The 18288-nt window shown below is 38.6% G+C and overlaps 1 protein-coding gene across 2 annotated transcripts in view; it reads left to right on the forward strand.

Moving 5' to 3' along the window:
* The window catches only part of TFR2 (transferrin receptor 2), a 158154-nt gene that overhangs the window by 66328 nt on the left and 73538 nt on the right, over nucleotides 1-18288 (forward strand). For both annotated transcript variants that reach the window (XM_053718376.1, XM_053718377.1), the window contains 3 exons: nucleotides 12811-12986; nucleotides 13084-13203; nucleotides 14231-14313. In XM_053718376.1, the coding sequence (XP_053574351.1) occupies nucleotides 12811-12986; nucleotides 13084-13203; nucleotides 14231-14313 (379 nt within the window). The remainder of the gene's footprint in view (nucleotides 1-12810; nucleotides 12987-13083; nucleotides 13204-14230; nucleotides 14314-18288) is intronic.

An 18288-nucleotide genomic window follows, 5' to 3' on the forward strand; every position in this document is an offset into this window, starting at 1 on the left:
CAGCTCCCGCTTGGATGAAGACTTCAACCGGATCATGGACCTCTTCAGCTCCCGCTTGGATGAAGACTTCAGCCGGATCATGGACCTCTTCAGCCCCCCGCTTGGGCTTGGATCAGGACATCGGAGGAGCTCTTCTGGACCGATCAGTGAACCTGGTATGGTGAAGATAAGGTAGGAAGATCTTCAGGGGCTTAGTGTTAGGTTTATTTAAGGGGGGTTTGGGTTAGATTAGGGGTATGTGGGCGGTGGGTTGTAATGTTGGGGGGGGGGGGTATTGTATGTTTTTTTTTACAGGCAAAAGAGCTGAACTTCTTGGGACATGCCCCGCAAAGGGCCCTGTTCAGGGCTGGTAAGGTAAAAGAGCTTTGAACTTTTGTAATTTAGAATAGGGTAGGGCATTTTTTTATTTTGGGGGGCTTTGTTATTTTATTAGGGGGCTTAGAGTAGGTGTAATTAGTTTAAAATTGTTGTAATATATTTCTAATGTCTGTAAATATTTTTTTATTTTTTGTAACTTAGTTCTTTTTTATTTTTTGTACTTTAGTTAATTTCATTGTATTTATTTGTAGGAATTGTATTTAATGTATTTATTGATAGTGTAGTGTTAGGTTTAATTGTAGATAATTATAGGTATTTTATTTAATTAATTTATTGATAGTGTAGTGTTAGGTTTAATTGTAACTTAGGTTAGGATTTATTTTACAGGTATATTTGTAATTATTTTAACTATTTTAGCTATTAAATAGTTCTTAACTATTTAATAGCTATTGTACCTGGTTAAAATAATTACAAAGTTACCTGTAAAATAAATATTAATCCTAAAATAGCTATAATATAATTATAATTTATATTGTAGCTATATTAGGGTTTATTTTACAGGTAAGTATTTATCTTTAAATAGGAATAATTTATTTAATAAGAGTTAATTAATTTCGTTAGATTAAAATTATATTTAATTTAGGGGGGTGTTAGTGTTAGGGTTAGACTTAGCTTTAGGGTTTAATACATTTATTAGAATAGCGGTGAGCTCCAGTCGGCAGATTAGGGGTTAATAATTGAAGTTAGGTGTCGGCGATGTTAGGGAGGGCAGATTAGGGGTTAATACTATTTATTATAGGGTTAGTGAGGCGGATTAGGGGTTAATAACTTTATTATAGTAGCGCTCAGGTCCGCTCGGAAGATTAGGGGTTAATAAGTGTAGGCAGGTGGAGGCGACGTTGAGGGGGGCAGATTAGGGGTTAATAAATATAATATAGGAGTCGGCGGTGTTAGGGGCAGCAGATTAGGGGTACATAGCTATAATGTAGGTGGCGGCTCTTTGCGGTCGGCAGATTAGGGGTTAATTATTGTAGGTAGCTGGCTGCGACGTTGTGGGGGGCAGGTTAGGGGTTAATAAATATAATACAGGGGTCAGCGGTGTTAGGGGCAGCAGATTAGGGGTACATAAGTATTACGTAGGTGGCGGTCAGCAGATTAGGGGTTAAAAAAATTTAATCGAGTGGCGGCGATGTGGGGGGACCTCGGTTTAGGGGTACATAGGTAGTTTATGGGTGTTAGTTTACTTTAGAGTACAAAGAGAAGAAATCACTTAGCGCCTACTACTAATTTAGCCCTTAGCTTTGATAGGTGACCCCTAGTGGTCTGGTAAGTTATGAGAAAAGTCGGAAAGTATCAAAGCGCCAGCGAACCGGCTGGGTTCAGAATGTAAAACCAATTCCTTCACAATATGGGTTAAAACAAATAATTTATTACAAATTAAAAACAATTTCACAAAACATAAATTCTTTGCAATACTTCTGAGATAGCTTTGATGATCTAGAACATTCGTATCTAAACTTAATGTTAAGTAATAGACAGAGTGGATTGATTACGAGTCCACACAGTGTTTTACAATGTTTTACAATGGGTAAGAATACAAGTCCAAATGTAAAAAACCTCAATATCTGAACCATTCAGTTGTGCTTAATCTGAGATGGCTTTGAGGATTTAGGCATTCGTATCTAAACTTTATGCATATGCGATAAACAGAGTGGATTGATTACAAATCCATACAATATTTTACAATTATAAAAGTACAAATGTAAAAACCTGAAATTCTGTTATACTTCTTAGGAAATCCTTGCAAAATGCTGATTATAAAAATATTAATAAAAAATGATATATATAATAAAAAATATTAATAAAACATTCTGGAAACAGATACCTTAAGTATTGTTACTAGCTATAACAATTCTACCGGATAGGTATATATCACAAAGAATATAGAGGTACAGGCTGATCTTGTAGTAGCGCTACCCACTGTAATTGTCAGATCAATCCGCGATAATATTATTTAGAGTTATGACAGGATGTTAAGGATATATGTCACTGTTAGCTTCTAAATATGTCTGTATAATGTTTGTTAGACACTTATACCGGGTCCCTTGGGTTGTATGTGACCAGAGTGGAGCCGATCAGCTGCTCCTGTAAAGGATCAGTGACCGTTTCCGCTAGCGGAAAAAATGAGGATGCGTGTTCTATTTAAGGTGATTCTGTGACAGGTTAATGTGAATTTTCAAATATACATAGAAACCTTATAACACAATAAAAACAATAAACAACTTCAAAATATGCAGTCCATATTCCAAAAAAAGTGTAAATAACAAATCAGTGTTTCCGTGATGGGTGCAAAAATATTCCAATGTGTGTTCAAATTTAAACCTCAATTGTCACTAGTGACCAACATGATTGCAACCGCCAAAATTTGTGAGCAATAAAAAATAAAAATATAAAATTAAAAAGTCAAAAATCGAAAAAATGTAAAAATAAAAATGTGTAACCAAAAACAACTTTTGTTGAAAGTCAGAGTTTATGTGTTTCCCAATGTGGGTGATTCCTGTCTTCTATGTGCTTTATCAGTCTATATAGGATATATAGTTGCCTGCAGTGGAGTATGGGCTTCAGCGTCAATAGACTATTTTCAGCTCCAGCGTCACTCAGGTTATTACTTCCTTCTCTCCTGTCTGCTGTGACACTGTGGAATACATCATAGTTGTTTTTACAGACTGTTTCCACCGCAGCCTTTGCCCGCTCTATGAGGTCCTTATTACTGTTCCAGTAGTCAGCATCAGGTCTCCCATTCTCTGTCTTCGCTATGTATTTACCAACATCACTGTCAAAGTAAACATCCTCCTCCTTGTTGTAGAAATATCTGTCCAGAAACCTCACACGCTCAGTGCCGTTTATAAAGTGACACTCCTTTTTAGTCTGTTCAACAAAATTCTGTGCCCCAAGATGTGCGTGGAGAGCGGATCTTCCTTCAGATGCGGCAGAGAATGTAGCGTGGAGAGCGGTAGCACCGTTGTGATTAGAGCTGACAAGGAGGGAGCTGGCAGCGGTGAGATCCGGTGACCGCTTGTGTGAGCGCGGCTTAGGCGTGCGTGAGGAAGAAGATCCGGTAGGCGTAGGGATCCAGAAGAGACTACCGGACAATAGCAAGGCTGCTAAGCAATGCAGCAGCTGATACCCTGAGGATATCGCAAGGAGAGATGACAGGACCTCACAATCTCCTCAGCTCAGCAGAGTAAGTTCTGTGTAAAAAGTTATACTTTTACACAGAACTTACTCTGCTGAGCTGAGGAGATTGTGAGGTCCTGTCATCTCTCCTTGCGATATCCTCAGGGTATCAGCTGCTGCATTGCTTAGCAGCCTTGCTATTGTCCGGTAGTCTCTTCTGGATCCCTACGCCTACCGGATCTTCTTCCTCACGCACGCCTAAGCCGCGCTCACACAAGCGGTCACCGGATCTCACCGCTGCCAGCTCCCTCCTTGTCAGCTCTAATCACAACGGTGCTACCGCTCTCCACGCTACATTCTCTGCCGCATCTGAAGGAAGATCCGCTCTCCACGCACATCTTGGGGCACAGAATTTTGTTGAACAGACTAAAAAGGAGTGTCACTTTATAAACGGCACTGAGCGTGTGAGGTTTCTGGACAGATATTTCTACAACAAGGAGGAGGATGTTTACTTTGACAGTGATGTTGGTAAATACATAGCGAAGACAGAGAATGGGAGACCTGATGCTGACTACTGGAACAGTAATAAGGACCTCATAGAGCGGGCAAAGGCTGCGGTGGAAACAGTCTGTAAAAACAACTATGATGTATTCCACAGTGTCACAGCAGACAGGAGAGAAGGAAGTAATAACCTGAGTGACGCTGGAGCTGAAAATAGTCTATTGACGCTGAAGCCCATACTCCACTGCAGGCAACTATATATCCTATATAGACTGATAAAGCACATAGAAGACAGGAATCACCCACATTGGGAAACACATAAACTCTGACTTTCAACAAAAGTTGTTTTTGGTTACACATTTTTATTTTTACATTTTTTCGATTTTTGACTTTTTAATTTTATATTTTTATTTTTTATTGCTCACAAATTTTGGCGGTTGCAATCATGTTGGTCACTAGTGACAATTGAGGTTTAAATTTGAACACACATTGGAATATTTTTGCACCCATCACGGAAACACTGATTTGTTATTTACACTTTTTTTGGAATATGGACTGCATATTTTGAAGTTGTTTATTGTTTTTATTGTGTTATAAGGTTTCTATGTATATTTGAAAATTCACATTAACCTGTCACAGAATCACCTTAAATAGAACACGCATCCTCATTTTTTCCGCTAGCGGAAACGGTCACTGATCCTTTACAGGAGCAGCTGATCGGCTCCACTCTGGTCACATACAACCCAAGGGACCCGGTATAAGTGTCTAACAAACATTATACAGACATATTTAGAAGCTAACAGTGACATATATCCTTAACATCCTGTCATAACTCTAAATAATATTATCGCGGATTGATCTGACAATTACAGTGGGTAGCGCTACTACAAGATCAGCCTGTACCTCTATATTCTTTGTGATATATACCTATCCGGTAGAATTGTTATAGCTAGTAACAATACTTAAGGTATCTGTTTCCAGAATGTTTTATTAATATTTTTTATTATATATATCATTTTTTATTAATATTTTTATAATCAGCATTTTGCAAGGATTTCCTAAGAAGTATAACAGAATTTCAGGTTTTTACATCTGTACTTTTATAATTGTAAAATATTGTATGGATTTGTAATCAATCCACTCTGTTTATCGCATATGCATAAAGTTTAGATACGAATGCCTAAATCCTCAAAGCCATCTCAGATTAAGCACAACTGAATGGTTCAGATATTGAGGTTTTTTACATTTGGACTTGTATTCTTACCCATTGTAAAACATTGTAAAACACTGTGTGGACTCGTAATCAATCCACTCTGTCTATTACTTAACATTAAGTTTAGATACGAATGTTCTAGATCATCAAAGCTATCTCAGAAGTATTGCAAAGAATTTATGTTTTGTGAAATTGTTTTTAATTTGTAATAAATTATTTGTTTTAACCCATATTGTGAAGGAATTGGTTTTACATTCTGAACCCAGCCGGTTCGCTGGCGCTTTGATACTTTCCGACTTTACTTTAGAGTACAGTAGTTAAGAGCTTTATGAACCGGCGTTAGCCCAGAAAGCTCTTAACTCCTGGCTTTTTGCTGCGGCTGGAGTTTTGTCGTTAGAATTCTAACGCTCACTTCAGACACAACTCTAAATACCGGAGTTAGAAAAATCCCATTGAAAAGATAGGATACGCAATTGACGTAAGGGGATCTGCGGTATGGAAAAGTCGCGGCTGAAAAGTGAGCGTTAGACCCTTTTTTGACTGACTCCAAATACCGGAGGTAGCCTAAAACCAGCGTTAGGAGCCTCTAACGCTGGTTTTCACGGCTACCGCCAAACTCCAAATCTAGGCCTAAGTAAATACTAGATTCAAGAAGGATCTTAAGGAAAAGATTAGCTTGAAAATAATATACAGATGCATTTTTTTTAATAATATTAGTTGTTTAAATATTATAAGTATAAAGCTTTATTGTCCATGAAGCAATAGGGATCCCTATGTTGTAACCAGAGTTCCATTTAAGGCATATGTTTCAGTCTTTGCAGTTATAAATGGGTCTCTAGAGTGTACAACCAATGAGTGTGAAGAATTTGAAAGGCGATAGTTTTCAAAATTAAATTACAGGAAAGAGTCCAAAATAAAAGTGCATTGCAACTTTTTTTACTACATATACTAAGACTTTATATAATATGCTTTTTAAAATGCCTTAACGCAAAACAGTTTACAACTTTCCAGTTTACTTCTAATAGCTAATTTGCTTCATTCTCCTGGTATCCTTTGTTGAAAGAGCAGCAATGCACTACTGGGAGTAAGATGAAAGCCAATGGCAAGTTGCAGCCACCAGTCAGCAGTTTCTGAGTCTACCTAGGTATACTTTTCAACATGGGATACAAAGAGAATGAAACAAATTAGACAACAGAAGTAAATTGGAAAGTTATTTCAAATTGCATGTTCTATTTAAATCATGAAAGAAAAACATGTGGGTTTCATGCCCCTTTAATGAATTAATTGACCAAAGCTCTACTACAGTGAACTTAAAGGGACACTGAACCCAATTTTTTTCTTTCGTGATTCAGATAGAGCATGCAATTTTTAGCAACTTTCTAATTTACTCCTATTTTCAATTTTTCTTCGTTCTCTTGCTATCTTTATTTGAAAAAGAAGGCATCTAAGCTTTTTCTTGTTTTAGGACTCTGGACAGCACTTTTTTATTGGTGGATGAATGTATCCACTAATCAGCAACGACAACGCAGGTTGTTCACCAAAAATGGGCCGGTATCTAAACTTACATTCTTGCATTTCAAATAAAGATACCAAGAGAATGAAGAAAATTTGATAATAGGAGTAAATTAGAAAGTTGCTTAAAATTTCATGCTCTATCTGAATCACAAAATAAATTTTTTTTGGGTTCAGTGCCGCTTTAACCCCTTAATGACCGGACCATTTTTCAATTTTCTTACCCTTAATGACAATGGCTATATTTACATTTCTGCACTGTTTGCGTTTAGCTGTAATTTTCCTCTTACTCGTTTACTGTACCCACACATATTATATACCGTTTTTCTCGTCATTAAATGGACTTTCTAAAGATACCATTATTTTCATCATATCTTATAATTTACTAAAAAAAAAATGATAAAATATGAGGAAAAAATGGAAAAAAACACACTTTTTCTAACTTTGACCCCCAAAATCTGTTACACATCTACAAACACCAAAAAACACCCATGCTAAATAGTTTCTAAATTTTGTCCTGAGTTTAGAAATACCCAATGTTTACATGTTCTTAGCTTTTTTTGCAATTTATAGGGCAATAAACACAAGTAGCACTTTGCTATTTCCAAACCACTTTTTTTTCAAAATTAGCGCTAGTTACATTGGGACACTGATATCTGTCAGGAATATCTGAATATCCCTTGACATGTATATATTTTGTTTTAGAAGACATCCCAAAGTATTGATCTAGGCCCATTTTGGTATATTTCATGCCACCATTTCACCGCCAAATGCGATAAAAAAAAAAAAAAGTTCACTTTTTCACAAATTTTGTCACAAACTTTAGGTTTCCCACTGAAATTATTTACAAACAGCTTCTGCAATTATGGCACAAATGGTTGTAAATGCTTCTCTGGGATCCCCTTTTTCAGAAATAACAGACTAATATGGCTTTGTGGTTGCTTTTTGGTAATTAGAAGGCCGCTAAATGCCACTGCGCACCCCACGTGTTTTATGCCCAGGAGTGAAGGGGTTAATTAGGGAGCTTGTAGGGAGCTTGTAGGGTTAATTTTAGCTTTAGTGTAGTGGACAACCCCAAGTATTGATCTAGGCCCATTTTGGTATATTTTATGCCACCATTTCACCGCCAAATGCGAGCAAATAAAAAAAAAAAAACTTTACATTTTTCACAATTTTAGGTTTCTCACTGAAATTATTTACAAACAGCTTGTGCAATTATGGCAGAAATTGTTGTAAAAGCTTCTCTGGGATCCCCTTTGTTCAGAAATAGCAGATTTATATGGCTTTGGCGTTGCTTTTTGGTAATTAGAAGGCCGATAAATGATGCTGCGCACCACACGTGAATTATGCCCAGCAGTGAAGGGGTTAAATTGGGTAGCTTGTAGGGAGCTTGCAGGGTTAATTTTAGAGATCAGCCTCCCACCTGACACATCCCACCCCCTGATCCCTCCCAAACAGCTCTCTTCCCTCCCCCACCCCACAATTGTTACCGCCATCTTAAGTACTGACAGAAAGTCTGCCAGTACTAAATAAGAGTTTGTTTTTTTTAAATAAAAATTATAAAATATTTTAGTTGTGATGGACCCCTGCCTTAGCACCAACCTCCCTGATCCCCCCCTCCAGCTCTCTAACCCTCTCCCCTACCTAATTACCGCCATCTTGGGTACTGGCAGCTGTCTGCCAGTACCCAGTTTGGCCCCACAAACCAAACTTATTTTAATTGTATTTATAACTGTTATTTGTGTTTAATTATTTCTGTAGTGTAGCAGCCCCCCCACAATACCCCCACCCCCTCCCCCTCACAGATCCTTTTAAATATAAAAAAAATAAAATAACTTTTTTTCCCCTTACTTTTTCATTGGTGTCAGTGTGGCTAATGTGCGCATGTGCACGCGCATCGTGCACGCGCCCGCACACGCTCCCTCCTCCCACCGGTCAGAGGTACCATCGGCACCATCACTACCGGTGCAGAGAGGGCCACAGAGTGGCTCTCTCTGCATCGGAGTCTTGTAAAGGGGTATTGCAGGATGCCTCCATATCGAGGCATCACTGCAATACCCTCAGAGCTGCTGGAAGTGATTGTGATCACTTCCAGCACTCTGTTAGACAACTGACGTACCAGGTACGTCCATTGTCATTAACTGATTGTTAATGCATGACGTACCTGGTACGTCAGTTGTCATTAAGGGGTTAATCAAGCAATCCTCTCACTACTTTCTCTACACAATTTATCACTTGTAAGCTTTTACAGGACCAAGGCTATCAAATCGTCTGTTTCAATTGGCATTTTCATATTTTGTTTAAGGGACATAATACTCATATGCTAAATCACTTGAAACTGATGCAGTATAACTGTAAAAAGCTGACAGGAAAATATCACCTGAGCATCTCTTTGTAAAAAAGGAAGATATTTTACCTCACAATTTCCTCTGCTCAGCAGAGTAAGTTCTGTGTAAAAAGTTATACTTCACCTGCTCCCAGCTGCAGGTAAAAAAATAAAGAAATGAACAGCAGCCAATCAGCATCAACAGTGCTGAGGTCATGAACTCTTACTGTGATCTCATGAGATTTGACTTAACTCTCATGAGATTTCATAGTAAGCTTCCTTTACCTGATTGGTGAAATAATATGAGAGTGCACGATGCTAGTCCCTTCAGATGTCCCAGGACAAACACACTAAAATGCTGCTTAGAAATCCTTTACAATGGGAGGTGGCTACTGAGGAACTTTTGAGGTAAAATATCTTTCTTTTTTACATAGAGATGTTCAGGTGATATTTTCTAATCAGATTTTACAGCTATGCTGCATCACTTTCAAGTGTTTAAACATTTGGGTATTATGGCCCTTTAAGTGTACTGTCTGCACCATGCACAGTTCTGCATAAGATGTGTTTAAAAAAATATAAGATAATAACAATAAAAAGACAACTTAAAGACATAATAATTTAGGTCTAGATTACAAGTGGCAGGCAAACAATTGTGCTTGGGTTTCCGCAATCTTTGAATGTCATTTAAATTGCGCTCATATTACAAGTTGAGCGCAATTGTGATTTACGCTAGAATGATTACTGCAATCTCAGAGCTGTTGTTAAAGGGACATGATGAAACCCAAACATTTTCTTTCATGATTTAGGTAGAACATACAATTTTAAACAAATTTCCAGTTTACTTCTCTTATCAAATGTGCTTAATTCTCTTGGTATCATTTGTTGAAGAAGCAGCAATGCACTACTGGTTTCTAACTGAACGCATGGGTGAGCCAATGACAATTGGAATATGCAGCCACCAATCAGCAGCTAGAACCTAGGTTCTTTGCTGCTCCTCAGCTTACCTAGATAAACTGTTCAGCACAGGATAACAAGAGAAGGAAGCTAATTAATTAATATAAGTAAATTGGAAAGTTGTTTACAATTGTATGATCTATCTAAATCATGAATGTCTAATTATGACTTTACTGTCCCTTTAACTGTTTTGCGAAATTAAAAAGTGTCACAAAATACAGAAAAATACATTACAAAGTACAGTTACACTCATAATAACACTGTCTAATACAAAATTATTCATAAAAAATATTGCACAAAAAAGTTATAAGGGATCAAAGATATGAGATCTTAGGTGTTAGAAAAAAAGGCAGCCAAAGGACTTTAACATTGATATACATACAGATGTCTAAAGATGGATATGTATGTATATATATGTGTACATATGTATTTATATGTATTTACAGACATATACTGTATATATACACACACACACATATAAACACATAAATACATAGGTAGAAGTGGATTGGAGCCCTTTGTAGTAGACTAAAACATGTAAAAGCACATACATACAATATTCATATTTTCATGTCGGGCTTGCGCTTATTAGAATATGCGATCGGGTTAGTGCTTATTAGAATATGTGATCGGGTACAGGCTTATGAAAATATGCGATTGTGTTTGCGCATGAGTCGGGGAATAGGTTATTGTTTGTGCGACAGTCTAATTGCGCTAGAAGTAAGCTGTTTGCACGCGTCGGTTTAGCGCGATAGGTATAACGGTCAACTCATAATACCGGCGCAACCCAATGAGCGCAAAAAAGTTTCATTCTAGCGCAATTAGTAATCTGGCTCTTATTCGACAATGTGTTACACGAGAAATGTCTCTGTTTCACAACACAGCTCAATCCTAAAGCTGTAGTGCTACTGTATTGACTGTATCTGGCAAACACTAAAATTTGTCAAACTTCCAAGATGCTATAGTTCATCCCTATAGTAAGGGATAACAATACTAGTTCAGCATAGGCAAATCAAGTCCGAGGTAGAAAAGTTCAAACTGTTTATTGGGTCTATACAGTGGAGGCTGGTGAATTTTGAATATGATGGGTTGCTAGACCCCACCCCTTTAAATAAGTTGACTATTCCGCTGTAAATAGTTATAAAGGAAATGATGCCTGGCTTTGTTTGGCTCTAATGTCATTTGTATGTGTTTATGTGACTCTATATAGATTATACAGATGCTTAAAGGGACAGTCTAGTCCAAAATAAACTTTCATGATTCAGATAGAGAATGTAATTTTAAACAATTTTCCACTTTACTTTTATAACCAATTTTGATTTGTACTCTTGGTATTCTTAGTTGAAAGCTAAACCTTGGAGGTTCATATGCTAATTTCTAAGCCCTTGAAGGCTGCCTCTTCTCTCAGGGCATTTTGACAGTTTTTCACCACTAGAGGGTGTTAGTTCATGTGTGTCATATAGATAACACTGTGCTCACTCATGTGGAGTTCAGGTGAGCCAGCTCTGATTGGGTAAAATGGATGTCTGTCAAAAGTACTGAAATAAGGGGACACTTTGCAGAGGCTTAGATATTTATATAACTGTGTTAGTTGTGCAAAACTAGGGAATGGGTAATAAAGGGATTATCTATATTTTCGAACAATAAGGATTCTGGTGTAGACTGTCCCTTTAAATGCATATTTTGTTGCTTATATATACAGTATATAAAAAAGTGAAGAAACCAGAACTGTGCAGCTGTTTAGTATGTTGCCATGGCAACCCTTCTGCACACCATGGAAACTTGTTACATTGTTACAACTTAGTGCAGATTCTGAGGCTTACATAGCAAGCTGCTGCTAAGAAAATAGAGAAAATGAACAGACCAGCATGCGATGTACATGCATGTATAAAATCTGCACTACAAACAGCTTGAAACACTGCTAGGGAAAGCTAGTTGTAGCAATATATTATACAGATGGAGTGAAGCATATGAATTAAAGCAAATAATTTATAGCTATGATTAAAATAATTAGTGCTTGCAATGTGCAAAATACCATAAAACAGTGGCTTGACAGTTCTGGGAACAAGATCAACAAACTCCCCTGTCCTTTACCTTGAGAAGTTTTGTCTCCTGTATGCCTGAGCTTATTTGTTCTGCACTGCTGTCTTCTTGTTCTTCGGTGACACACTGCTCCAGATTTCTTTCTGATTACTTGCACCAGAAACAGGACTGGGTTATGCAATTGAAAGGAAGTGAGCTGACATGCTAACCATGAGGGGAAATTGGCATAATAAAAGCAAGGGAAGAAGGAAGGGCCTGTGTGTAGAGCAGACCATGTGGGTTTTCACAAGACATCCATTGCTGAATGTGTAATCCTGACCTCCCACGCTGTCAGACAATGGGAGGTTAGGAGCCTCTTTTATTTATTTTCAAGGAGGTTTGTGCTTACAATGAAGACTGAATGTGAGAAGTAAGGAATCTCTAACAGGATCAGACTGAGCATGTGTAAAGTGCTCTCAGGCAAGGCAGAGTTAAAGAAACGACCTTAAATTTTTTTGTATTTTTTTTTTAAACTTACCCCCTGCCCCACCCCCCCTCCTGAAAAAAAACAACTAAAAACAACTAATAACCTTAGCTACCCACCTCACATTGGCATTTTATTTCCTATATTTGCCAAAAAAATTATGGGGCGCTACTGCCCGTATGGAGTAACCTCCACTGGGTCTATATAAAACAATATAGAGCAGGCAAACATATCATTAGACTGGTTCATTACCGTCATCTGAGAGTTTTGACACTGACTGCTTTGTTCCCAACCTCTTTGCAGGCTTCTCAAGGGTGACCCAGCACCACCATCTTGGAAGGGTGATTCATTTCCCTTACCTGGATTAGGCCCTGAGTTGAAAGAACCTGTTGAAAAGCTAAGAATGGGAGTCCAGAATATCCGCCGCAGCATAGAATTATTTAATGTATTTGGAAGCCTGACAGGGAGAGTTGAACCAGGTAAAGGAAAATCCCAGAATGTCCTAAATTTATACTCACTCCTATTAATGCTTGCTACCAGTTCAGCATTTTATTTTCCCCCCTCATCCTCCCTTAGAACACTACATTGTGGTAGGAGCACAAAGAGACTCTTGGGGTCCTGGTGCTGCCAAATCTGGAGTTGGAACAGCCATTCTGTTAGAGTTGGCACGCGCTATAGCCATGATGGTGTCAAATGGTGAGTATAACAATGGTTTAAAGAAGTGTAGTTGCTATAAGTTGCGTTTTTTCTGTGACTATAGGAATACTAGACTAGCTCTCCACTATTTGAATTCACACAAGTGGAGGTGTAGAACAAATGTCACATTTTCTACGTCCGTTGCCATAAACAGATATAATAGCTGACAAGCACAAATGCCCCATAGATCCAATTAATAACACATAAAAATGCCTCATAGAACCAATCGAAAAGGCAAAGTATTGAAATTGTTTAGTATGTTTACAACACAAAATCGTCTCAACAAGAATATTTTTAAAAATAGAGGTTTTCAGAAATTGAAAATGTTATTTTTTTGGCAAGAGTATGGTATTTACATCTGATTTTTCCCTAACTACCCCATTATATATAGAAAACATTGGTTAATTCTGATTGGTTAATCTGATCAGATTTCTTGTGGGTGAGCCCACTGTCAAAATGTATGCTTCTCACAGTTAAAGGGACATGAAGTCCAAAAATTGTATTTCATTATTTAGGTAGAACATACAATTTTAAACAACTTTCCAGTTTACTTCTATTATCAAATTTGGTTTATTCTCTTGGTATCATTTGTTGAAGGAGCAACAATGCACTACTGGTTTCTAACTGAACACATGGGTGAGCCAATGACAATCAGTGTATATATACAGCCACCAATCAGCAGCTAGAACCTAGATTCTTTGCTGCCCCAGAGCTTTCCTAGATAAACCTTTCAGCAAAGGATAACAAGAGAAGGGAGCAAATTAAATATTTGAAGTAAATTGTAAAGTTGTATAAAATCACATGGTCTTTCTGAATCATGAAAGAAAAAATTTGGGTTTCATGTCCCTTTAAGGTTGGTAAATCTGTTTGGAGGAGTGTAGCACTAGATAAAATATCTCATAGAGCAGCATCATGGCCTTTGGTTGAATAAACCTGGTCTTACAGACAGGAATGTAATAGAGAAATATCTATGTGTTTGGGGAACTGCCAAGTAAAAGAGGGATTTAATGAGACCATTTTATTTTAGGATTCCAGCCTCGTCGTAGTATACTCTTTGTAAGCTGGGATGCTGGTGACTTTGGAAACATTGGAGCCACCGAGTGGCTAGAGGTAAAATGCAAAAATGGAAGAAACTATAAATAGTTAATCATCTAGAACTTGGTCCATTTTGCAGTTAATCTATTTGCTGCACCTTTTTTTGGGCGTTTTGCAAAATGCAGGGCACCCCTGAAAAATGCTTAGGGTTCCATAAATATATTTATATTGGAAGACAGTAAATAACATACTGTATATGGTCAAATGTTTTAGATCCAGTTTCATTTGGAGGTTCACCATCATTTACTATAACTCCTTGTACCTCATCACTTTTTCTTGTCCTTCTTTCTCCTGTTAAGTGTAGTCAGTCCACGGGTCATCATTACTTATGGGATATTTACTCCTCCCCAACAGGAAGTGCAAGAGGATCACCCAAGCAGAGCTGCTATATAGCTCCTCCCCTCTACGTCACACCCAGTCATTCTCTTGCACCCAACTAATAGATAGGAGGTGTGAGAGGACTGTGGTGATTATACTTAGTTTTTATATCTGCAATCAAAAGTTTGTTATTTTAAAACAGCACCGGAGTGTGTTGTTCACTCTCAGGTAGAATTTGAAGAAGAATCTACCTGAGTTTTTGCATGATCTTAGCGGCGTATCTAAGTTTCATTTTGCTGTTCTCGGCCATTCTGAGGAGTGAGGTAAACTTCAGATCAGGGGACAGCGGGCAGGTTCACCTGCAAAGAGGTATGTTGCAGTATATTATTTTCTGAGGAATAGAATTGACTGAGAAAATACTGCCTATACCGATATAATGTAAGTTCAGCCTTAAATGCAGTAGTAGCAACTGGTATCAGGCTGTTATGTATATATGTTTACACTTCAGTATTCTGGGGAATGGCACTTCACTGGGACAATACTGTATGCATATAACTTTTAGCCTAACTTGCAGTGGGAACGACTAGCAGCAGGCTTTTTAATGACATTTCATATGATTAGATGTTAAACGTTTGCTGGCATGTTAAATCGTTTAATTATCTGAGGTACTGGGTGAAAAAATGTTTGGGCATTAATTTCCACATGGCTGTCGGTTATTTTAAATTAAAAACAGTTTTACTGAGCTTCCCTCACTGTTGTGAGTGAGGGGGAGGGGCCTATTTTGGCGCTTTTGCTACGCATCAAAAATTCAGTCAGAGGTCTGTTTTCTCTCCCTGCATGATCCGGAACGTCTCTACAGAGCTCAGGGGTCTTCAAAACTTATTTTGAGGGAGGTAATCACTCACAGCAGACCTGTGAGATTGTGTTTTGACTGTGATAAAAATCGATTATAATTTAAATATTAAACGTTTTTTCTGATATTAAAGGTTTGTCATCTATTGCTAATGAGTACAATCCTTTGCTAATTTCATACTTTTACCGGGGAAAATTTGGTTTTTATAACTAATCCGGTTTATTGTTATTCAAACTGTCATAGTTTTTTTCTGTGCTTCTTAAAGGCACAGTACGTTTTACATAATACTTGTAAATTTAATTGAAAGATATTTCCAAGCTTGCTAGTTTAATTGCTAGTTTGTTAAACATGTCTGACTCAGAGGAATATCTCTGTGCTATATGTGCAAAAGCCAAAGTGGAGCCCAATAGAAATTTATGTACTAATTGCATTGATGCTACTTTAAATAAAAGTCAATCTGTACATGTTGAACATCATTCACCAAACAACGAGGGGGAAGTTATGCCGACTAACTTGCCTCACGTGTCAGTACCTGCATCTCCCGCTCGGGAGGTGCGTGATATTGTAACGCCGAGTACATCAGGGCGGCCATTACAAATCACCCTACAGGACATGGCTAATGTTATGACTGAAGTTTTGTCTAAATTACCAGAACTTAGAGGTAAGCGAGATCACTCTGGGGTGAGAACAGAGTGCGCTGATAATAATAATAGGGCCATGTCAGATACTGCGTCACAACTTGCAGAACATGAAGACGGAGAGCTTCATTATGCAGGTGACGGATCTGATCCAAATAGAGTGGATTCAGACATTTCTAATTTTAAGTTTAAGCTAGAAAACCTCCGTGTACTGCTAGGGGAGGTATTAGCGGCTCTGAATGATTGTAATACCGTTGCAATCCCAGAGAAATTATGTAGGTTAGATAGATACTATGCGGTACCGGCGAGTACTGACGTATTTCCTATACCTAAGAGACTTACAGAGATAATTACTAAGGAGTGGCATAGGCCCGGTGTACCCTTTTCCCCCCCTCCTGTATTTAGAAAAATGTTTCCAATAGACGCCACCACACGGGACTTATGGCAGACAGTCCCTAAGGTGGAGGGAGCGGTTTCTACTCTGGCTAAGCGTACCACTATCCCGGTGGAGGATAGCTGTGCCTTTTCAGATCCAATGGATAAAAAGTTAGAGGGTTACCTTAAGAAAATGTTTGTTCAACAAGGTCTTATATTGCAACCCCTTGCATGTATTGCGTCTGTCACGGCTGCGGCCGCTTTTTGGTCCGAGTCTCTGGAAGACACTCTTGACTCAGCAACTATAGATGAGATTTCAAACAAGCTTAAAACCCTTAAGCTAGCTAATTCATTTATTTCAGATGCCGTAGTACATTTAACTAAACTCACGGCTAAGAATTCCGGATTCGCCATTCAGGCACGCAGAGCACTGTGGCTAAAATCCTGGTCAGCTGATGTTACTTCTAAATCTAAATTGCTTAACATACCTTTCAAGGGGCAGACCTTATTTGGGCCCGGTTTGAAAGAAATTATCGCTGATATTACAGGAGGTAAAGGCCATGCCCTGCCTCAAGACAGAGCCAAACCTAGGGCTAGACAGTCTAATTTTCGTGCCTTTCGTAACTTCAAGGCAGGAGCAGCGTCAACTTCCTCTGCTCCAAAACAGGAAGGAGCTGTTGCTCGCTACAGACAAGGCTGGAAACCTAACCAGACCTGGAACAAGGGCAAGCAGGCCAGGAAACCTGCTGCTGCCCCTAAGACAGCATGAAGTGAGGGCCCCCGATCCGGAAACGGATATAGTGGGGGGCAGACTTTCTCTCTTCGTCCAGGCTTGGGCAAGAGATGTCCAGGATCACTGGGCGTTAGAGATCATATCTCAGGGATATCTTCTGGACTTCAAAACCTCTCCCCCAAAAGGGAGATTTCATCTTTCAAGGTTGTCAACAAACCAAATAAAGAAGGAGGCGTTTCTACGCTGTGTACAAGATCTTTTACTAATGGGAGTGATCCATCCGGTTCCGTGGTCGGAACACGGACAAGGGTTTTACTCAAATCTGTTTGTGGTTCCAAAGAAAGAAGGAACCTTCAGACCAATCTTGGATTTAAAGATCCTAAACAAATTCCTAAGAGTTCCATCGTTCAAAATGGAAACTATTCGGACTATCTTACCCATGATCCAAAAGGGTCAGTACATGACCACAGTGGATTTAAAGGATGCTTGCCTTCACATACCGATTCACAAAGATCATTTCCGGTATCTAAGGTTTGCCTTCCTAGACAGGCATTACCAATTTGTAGCTCTTCCATTCGGGTTAGCTACGGCTCCAAGAATCTTCACAAAGGTTCTGGGCTCTCTTCTGGCGGTACTAAGACCGACATTCTGATACAAGCATCAAGCTTTCAAACTGCCAAGTCTCATACAGAGTTAGTACTGGCATTTCTAAGGTCGCATGGGTGGAAGGTGAACGAAGAGAAGAGTTCTCTCTTTCCACTCACAAGAGTTCCCTTCTTGGGGACTCTTATAGATTCTGTAGAAATGAAGATTTACCTGACAGAGGACAGGTTAACAAAGCTTCAAAATGCTTGCCGTGTCCTTCATTCCATTCAACACCCGTCAGTGGCTCAATGCATGGAGGTAATCGGCTTAATGGTAGCGGCTATGGACATAGTACCCTTTGCACGCCTGCATCTCAGACCGTTGCAATTGTGCATGCTAAGTCAGTGGAATGGGGATTACTCAGATTTGTCCCCTACTCTGAATCTGGATCAAGAGACCAGAAATTCTCTTCTATGGTGGCTTTCTCG

This window comes from Bombina bombina, chromosome 6 (assembly GCF_027579735.1).
Source record: "Bombina bombina isolate aBomBom1 chromosome 6, aBomBom1.pri, whole genome shotgun sequence".
In the NCBI taxonomy this organism is placed as follows: domain Eukaryota; kingdom Metazoa; phylum Chordata; class Amphibia; order Anura; family Bombinatoridae; genus Bombina; species Bombina bombina.